The sequence below is a fragment of the Maniola hyperantus genome, chromosome 1 (genome assembly GCF_902806685.2).
Source record: "Maniola hyperantus chromosome 1, iAphHyp1.2, whole genome shotgun sequence".
Lineage (NCBI taxonomy): Eukaryota > Metazoa > Arthropoda > Insecta > Lepidoptera > Nymphalidae > Maniola > Maniola hyperantus.
Genome location: NC_048536.1, coordinates 6668129 through 6676755, shown reverse-complemented (window position 1 = coordinate 6676755; position 8627 = coordinate 6668129). Strand labels below are relative to the sequence as shown.

Here is an 8627-nt window from a genome sequence, read left to right as displayed (position 1 = left end):
GATTACTTACTGCGCAGGTACAAGTTTAGCGATCATTTTACAAGAAACGAACATCCGTCTTTCAGCTATAAAATGACGAGAACCTTATAAGGATCTAACCTTGTTAGAAGCTTACGATCACTCTCCGGATCAAATACGGGTAGCTCCGAGTATGGAGTCGCATAAGCTTTACTTGTCGCAAGGAATCCCCATAAAACAGAAACGTTAATGAAGTGTGTCGCCTTTCAGAAAAAAATTCAGGTGAAAGCGAGCTTTTTATGGCACAAAGAATAAAATAGATACGCGTGAGTGAAGTCTTAGAGTGCATTGCTGATATTTTTCCAAGAGGAAGAACATAAAGTCTCAAATGAGAAAACACATCGGGACAAAACCAGGTTTACGGATGGGATTGCAAACATTTGCTGTGTCCGACGGTTATGATCCGTCGTTTGAACATCACGCCAAATTTGGTCCGCTCATAAAAATAAAAACAGAACAGTATGTAATAAAACACACCGCGTTGTGTAGTTTAAACCACATGCGAGACCATCCTGTTTGAAATTTCAGTAGGTATTTACCAAAACAAACTTTTTATTGGTGCTGTTTTAAAAGACATAATATTTTACTTCTTATCACTATACAGATAGGTATTTAGAAAGTCTTTATTAACCACAAAACAAGAAAAACAAAAGCACTTAAAAATTACATAATTATTAAATGCAAGGGCGGTCCTATTGCTTATAGAAATCTCCACCTGCCACCTTTGGTGAAAGGAGTAATAGAGGTGTGTAGGGTAGTACGAAAACTATATCTTCTGGTTTTAATTTTTTGATCAACAAGATGCATCGGGGTTCTCAAGATAAAGGATAATAATTAATAGGGTCATTAATTACTACCTACTCGTAATATGACAAAATAGTGCCATTACTTGCATAAAAAGAAATAATACTTCTTAACTTACTCACCACCGTAAAGTAGCCTACCGTACAATTTTCCTTAACCCTTGGTCATAAAAAAGTAATCAAGTACCGCAAAAGAATCAATTAAGCTACCACGTGTACACCTTTTATTTCAATAACAACAGCAAATGGATAGGTGAGGCCAAAACAATAAACTCGCAAAACGTAATGTGCGACAAGAAAGAGCGTGGAAGCCAATTAATTTTTGCTGAGACTACGGTTTATGTTTTCCTGGATAAATAAGGAGATTTAGCAGCGGCGCCCGGGGCCGCCTCGTAAAATGGCTAGCTCGTAACCGGGTCTGACCGGGACTCTTACTAGGATTTCACGATTGTTTTCCAACTCGAAACTTCATTCTTTACGCAAACTTTTAGGTACTATATTTTAGAGAAAAACTAAATTAGATTTTTAAGGTTTTCTTGGACTGCAGCAAAACAAAATGAAAATAAATTTTATCCTGAGAAATAGTTGAAAGATACGAAAATTATTCTCGTTCTGAATAGTTGCTCAAAAAGTTTTATTCTGGACTGTCTAGTATAAAAACAATCTACTACCTTTTTCCCAACAAGAGCATAAAATGTGTTGAAATAATCTATTCTAATCGAATCTAGAGTAGCTTGTACTTTCCCATGACTTACTAGGTATAATAGGCAATACTTGAAATAATTGAGTCTCAATTCCTAATCTTAATTTTCTTTGGTGCAAGTTACTCACACATACTGGACCGTGGCTCCTCAAGAAACACGTTTCATAGTTTACACCGTATAATAAATAAGATAGAATGTTAGTTAGTTCGCTATCAAGTAACTATTCCAACTGTTGCACGTAACTGCAGAGTAGTCATAAAAGTAATTCAGTTGCATTTTATTTTCTTAGCGCGAAGGAGCGGCCGGGCGATGACTAAATAATGACCGGGATAACGCAGTTTTATTGCCGCCTCCGTGTTGCGAATATATAAATGAACCCTCTAGGGAGTGTTAAAGACGCCAAAGAACTCCTGTCGAAACAAGTCGGGCTCAGAGAAATGGCGCCGTAAAGCTCCCATCCGCCGAGACATCATTTTGTGTTCTCACTTCTCCACGAAACTGGCGTCTAGGAAACAGAAATTACTAAGAAACGTACGTTTATTAAAGCCATCATCTGTTTTGCTTATTCATTTGATATCTATATATATAAAAGGAAAAGGTGACTGACTGACTGACTGACTGACTGACTGACTGACTGACTGACTGATCTATCAACGCACAGCTCAAACTACTGGACGGATCGGGCTGAAATTTGGCATGCAGATAGCTATTATGACGTAGGCATCCGCTAAGAAAGGATTTTTGAAAATTCAACTCCTAAGGGGGTGAAATAGGGGTTTGAAATTTTATAGTCCACGCGGACGAAGTCGCGAGCATAAGCTAGTTTACTTATAAGAGAAAAAAATAGCAAAATTGACTCTCATACTGGTTGATAATATTATATTTTATGCTGTGGCTAAGGCGTCTAACTAAGGTGCAACACACTATCACAGAATACTAGACTTCCAGGTAGGAAGTGCTCCTAAAACTCTTTCTGTAGCATAATAGGTATTATAAAGTCACATTTTATTACATATTGACTGTTACATCGATGCATTATTACGAGTAAGCTTGAAAAAGCTAGTTAGTTAATAGCACTAAAAATGAAAAAAATGCAATTCCGAAAAAGGAATTGATTTCATTTGCCATTCATTCCAGTTATCTTAATAACAACAGATTTCTCGGATTGGAATATGCTTTTCCTTGTTTAAATTATTAAAATTTTAATTGTACCTACCCTGCCTTCCACTCCACAACCGTAAAGCGGGTGAGGATTGAGGAGCTCCTTTGATACACTATTAATGCAATTGTTCGAAAACAACGCGAGGCAATAAAATTTAGCCTTCAGGTAGAATATTCCGTTCCACTTCTCTCCCTCAGCTATAATTTTTCGCATTGCGGATTTTAACAAACGTGTTTCGTTACTTCGTTTTATTTCTTTTGTAACAAATGAGCTACTTCTCAGCAGACATCAATTTAAAGTTTGATATAATATGTTTCGGTTAAATTCAAAATTTCTGGCGCTTTATTGCCTACATTCTGTAATTAAAATGTTAACGGACATACTCGTATATATAGCAATAAATAACATGTCTAAACGTACCTATAGTACGCGACAGGTCGAGATGGCAATCGGGGTATTAGACAGGAGGACACCCCGCACACCCAGTACCCACACGTCACCCACGCTCGCCCGCACCGGGTATGCGCGAGGCTTATTGCCATCTCAACCTGTATAAATGAAGTCTTCATTTTGGTACATTCGCAGAATTTTAAGAACTAAACTGCAAAGTGCAAATTGATTTTGTAAAGGGTCTTGCTTACAAGATCACGTCGTTATCAACAAATCCACTAGGTACTGGACATAGGTCTATTGTAGGGACTTCCAGATATATATACTACTGTCTTACGTTTCCTGTTGCTGCTCCTTACAACTCGTTTGATATCGTCAGTCCACCTAAAAAAGCCTACGCTGCGCTTTCTGGTGCGAGGTCGCCATTCTAGCACCTTGGAACCTCAACGTCTATCGATTTTTCGATCTACATAATAATGTGTGCCCTGCTCATTTTCACTTTAGCTTTTTAACCCGTTAAGCTCTTATCTAATTTGATTACGTAAAGAAATTCCGAGCATAACTTTCTGACTCTATCGCCTGAGTGACTTTAGTCTTCCTATGAGGCCCATGTCATCACTGGCATTGGCAATATGCATTGTTTGAAGACTTTAGTCTTCAGGCACTGAGGAATTTCGTTGCCACGTATAAGATCGGGTATTAATCCATTTCTAAGTTAAGAAATGTTTCGTTTTATAAATAAAATCGTGATCATCAAAATCAACCCATCGCCGTCTCACTACTGAGCACTGGTCTCCTCTCAGAACTATAAGAGATGAATAAATAAAATAATCCAATGTTATGGGATGCCGACTAAGTAAATATTTTAACAATGTCGTGTTTAAAACACACTACTATTACGAAGTAAAGCCGGTTGTATGCGGAGGAAATGTTCCAACAAAAGAATAGAACTTTATTCAAGTGCTATCGACAGGTGAAACGTGAGATTTCAGCAGCTGAGCCTAAAATACAAATGGCGAATGCGCTCGGCTCGGCATCATCGTTTGCTAGCGACGCAGGACTAACTTCTTTTATTGCATTCATGCAAGAGATATTTTTTATCTGAGCAGTATATTTTTAAAAAATGGTTCAAAGTAATTGTACAATATTTTTTCTCTTTACACTTTTAGTTTTTCATACCTAGAACGGTAATATCATCTCGTAGAGAGAAAAACGAAGTCTTAAAGTTTTAAAGTATTTTTTTCTCATTTCTAGGTCTTCACAAGAGGAACGAGTGGACGTTATAATACGTCCAAACCAAGAAAGAGAATCGTGTCCGCCATATTGTGACGTCCTAGTTAGAAATATATTTTAATTCAATATGCATTTTTTTTAAATATATTTTCAATTGATTTCAGATAATATATTGAATGAAAACATATTTCTAGAAAAAACTTCACAAGATGGCGGGAATGATATCCCTTTGTTAGTTTGGATGCGATAGACTAATTTTCTACGTCAACTTAGGGCTGAGGAATTCAGTACGATCATCCCTTTATCGGTGAAGGAAAACATCGTAAGGAAACCTGCATGCCTGAGAGTTCTTCACAATGTTCTCAAAGGTTTTGAAGTCTGCCAATCTGTACTTACTTGGCCAGCGTGGTGGACTATGGCCAAACTCTTCTCATATTGAGAGGAGACCCGTCCTCTGTACTGACCCTGCTATGGATTGATCATCATCATGATAATGATCCAATCATCGCCATAGTAAAAATTAAAAATAAAATAAATTAGATAGCTGCTTTATAAATAATTTTGGTTTTATTTACCGTTATAAAATCTCTAGGCACTTATATTGATATCATTTAAGACTGGCATAACGATAAAATGAAGTCTTATATAAATAACATTTCTAAAAGTTATGCAAATGTAAGTATAATATTTTGAATATTTAAGTATTTACAAACCTTCAACATAACACTAACAATATTAATATGTTTCATACAGTAATGACTGATTTTATAGCTAGCAACATTAAATTGAATGGCTACCTTCCTTTTTTTATCACATACCTACAAATATATCGTAAACATACAGACTTCCTATTATTAAGACTATTCTGATTTACACGTTCATAGATAAATACGTTTCTTTGGAATTATATTATAATATTACTTACTAATTTTAATTTTATACAAACTTTGGGCTATCCCAATGTTTTGCGTCTTTTATTCCAGAACAAGTAACAGCCAAGTGCTTTGTTTACAATTTGAAAACAATAGATTTTTCGCTATAGTATAAAGAAAAAATATAAGTAGCTAAAGTGTTCGATTGGATATTAAATACTTCAAGTACCATAGCAATACAAATCTGATTTTAATTTAGCTTCTCTACTAAAGCTAATTAAAAGTTATCTAGTAAATTTCCTCTGACCGGCCCTCTAAAAGTTAAAATAGACTCATTGTCTTTGTCTTGTCCAATTAAGTACCATAAATAGCTGCCTTTTTAGTTCATTCACAGTACCACGTGGTTCGTCTAAACGTTTTATCCCCAGACCGTCTGACCTCACCGGGTACACCACGAAGAGAGTTATCTGCAAAGAAAATAAGAGATTTGAAATGCAAGTTTCTCACATTAATTATAATTTTTATTTTAAAAATCCACATTAACAATATCATAACATATTAGTAGAAGATAAGCAAAAAATCGACACGATGTAAAGTAAAGTCCGATATAACATTGTCCCGTCTACTTATTGGAAATCTTATAAAAAATTCATGAGAGAAACCAAATCGCCAAGTAGATAACAAGAGTAATTTAAAATGCTTTTAAGATAATAGAAAAGGAATATTTTTATAGGTAGAGTACGATCGAGTATGATCTGTAGCAATCAAAGAAGCCAGTTCTGAATTCCATAAAAATGCACGTGAAAAGAAATAAAGAGTCGAAAAAGAAAACCCCAAAGATATTAACAAATCTGGAAACGTGCCTAAAAGTACTGACCTACAAAGCAACTCATGTGAGCTTCGCGTAAACGAAACCATCTAATATACCTGGAGGAAAGAGTTATGTACATTATTTTACTTAATAAAAATCTGTGTACCGATTTATCAATATTGGAAATATGACAAAGGATTCTGTATAAACACAAATTAAATTCAAAATATATATTACAAAATATTAAAGTAAAACAACCATAACACTGCTCAAAAATGATCGAAAAAGAATGTTATTTGATCATCGCTTATATTATCATGTAAAATAATAAAATGTTCAGCGTTATTAAAGTTAATGTGGTTAATATAATTATACCTAATGAGTTTCGGCAACGACGACTTGTCAACACGAACAATTATCACACAAAATATTATATAGTAGGTACTTATTCACAATCATTTTCAAAATACATAGTTTTTTCTTTGTGACCCTAATTATTATAAATATCACAAATGATATTACCTAGAATGTGTTACTAACTTATAATAAGTAACAGTCTCACAATAAATAGAATAAGCAGTCGTTAGAATTTCCTCGCAATATTTCCATCATAATTTTCCATGTCTTACTAACTAATTAAATAGACTGTTAATAGTTATTTATGCAACTGTTGTATAAAGAAGGGCATTAAAACACGAAAGTCTGTTTATCGAGGCGAAGCCGAGTGTGATAATAGTATGACTTGAGTGTTTTAATACCTAATTATCAACAGTTGCATACAAGACTCCTGTGAAAAAGAGATAACGCTACACTGCTGGCATAAATCTGTCTCGTTACGTTATGCCAGCAGTATAGCGCTGGTTTTTTTTCACAGGAGTGTTATAATGAAATTCAGTACAACATTATAACACTCGTTTGGATGCTTTAATGGTTATTAAGATATTGGGTGTTTTAATGTTAGCAATAAGCTAACTGTATCAGAATCTTTTATAGAGGATTTAAAGCATGGGTGTAGATAAATAAATAAAACAGATGCAATGTCTAAAAAGTTGTAATAAAGTCATTTGCACCCGATTTTGAAAGTTATTAGACTTCGTCAATGTTATTCAACCTCTTCTATTTTACGAAGTTAATAATGTTGATACGATATAGTCCACAAGGTGTTATAGAGAGAGCCAGCGCGTGCCAGACCTTCCTTATTTTATAAAAGCTGAAAGTTTATCTGCGTATTGTCCCCAATACTGGGAGGAACGTTTGTTTGGATCATGGTGGCTTTGGGAGATAACAGGTAATAAAGGTGTAAAAATCTTATATCAAAGTATAAAGTTCATTTTTTCCATATTTTCTTCGGAGTATCATTAATTCATTAGAAATAACGTCATGCATTGCCAGACACTATAAAGTATCGTAGGGATTCAGACCCAGCCATAAACCAGACACCCTTAAACGTTAGTAATTTATTAAACTTTAAAGGTGTCTGGCAGTGGGTTGCTACCATACTATGTGTCTGGCAAAGCATGACGTGATTTCTAATACTATTCTAAAGAAAATATACAAAAAATATATACTTTATACTTTGACGTAAGATTTTTTACACCTTTATTACCCGTTATCTCCCAAAGCCATCATGATCCAAACAAACGTTTCTCCTGGTGTTGGGGACAATACACAGAGAAGCTTTCAGCTTTTATAAAATAAGAAAGGTCTGGCACGCACTGGCTCTTAGGCCATTTCGTTTCATTACGTGCCATTGATCTATTCAGGTTGAAAATTGAACTTACATTTGTCATCATTTCTTTCGGTCTCTGTCGAATCTTGGCTATCCATCGACACCATTGATATTCTCTTCTGGCGTTGTTCCATCAATAGTTCTGAAATATAAGAACGATTGGAAATTAATGTATTTTATTTAAATATGAACTATTTTTATCTTAATTTTATTTGATCTTTTCGATTGTAATTTGTAACTATAGGTATTGAGTTCAAATCTCTCCAGAAACCCGTTATCTTTGAGCTGTTAATTATTTCAGTAAAATCAGTGTGTGCTGTATAAGTGTACAGTTACCCTACTAATTAATTAATTACCTATTTATTTTTATTTTACTAATAAGTATAATGATATAAAAGACTGCATCGGGACTTCTCATAGTTTGCGATTGTTAGCAAACGAAAGTGCATCAAATAGATAATAATCAAAATCAAAATATTATATAAAAGGAAAAGGTGACTGACTGACTGACTGATCTATCAACGCACAGCTCAAAATACTGGACGGATCGGGCTGAAATTTGGCATGCAGATAGCTATTATGACGTAGGCATCCGCTAAGAAAGGATTTTTGAAAATTCCACCCCTAAGGGGGTGAAATAGGGATTTGAAATTTGTGTAGTCCACGCGGACGAAGTCGCGAGCATAAGCTAGTTATTAATAAAACAAAACAAAACAAATTAAAATACACCATTGTTTTTGTAACCTATTGGCAATTGTTACAAAATATTATGTCGTGTCTGTATTTTTGTCCATTTAGTAAATTATGTGAGTAAGTGTGTATTCAATTCCCCCTTTTTTGCCAAATTTCTCATAAGACTTTGATAAATGAGTTAGCTTCGTTTGTAACATTTTTATTTTAAACTT

General features: G+C 34.6%; 2 protein-coding genes across 2 annotated transcripts in view; both read right to left on the bottom strand.

Annotated features, from left to right (window-relative positions):
- Nucleotides 1-3229, bottom strand: part of LOC117996230 (puratrophin-1-like) — a 17905-nt gene extending 14676 nt beyond the window's left edge. The window contains exon 1 of the mRNA XM_069498861.1: nt 3108-3229. Within this exon, the coding sequence (XP_069354962.1) occupies nt 3108-3229 (122 nt within the window). The remainder of the gene's footprint in view (nt 1-3107) is intronic.
- Nucleotides 3230-4858: 1629 nt separating this feature from the next.
- LOC117985544 (triple functional domain protein-like) overlaps nt 4859-8627 on the bottom strand; it is a 31238-nt gene continuing 27469 nt past the window's right edge. Inside the window, exons 7-8 of the mRNA XM_034972299.2 lie at nt 7775-7864; nt 4859-5649 (exon numbers count right to left, since the gene is read on the bottom strand). Coding sequence (XP_034828190.1) covers nt 5567-5649; nt 7775-7864 — 173 coding nt within the window. The 3' untranslated portion in view covers nt 4859-5566. The remainder of the gene's footprint in view (nt 5650-7774; nt 7865-8627) is intronic.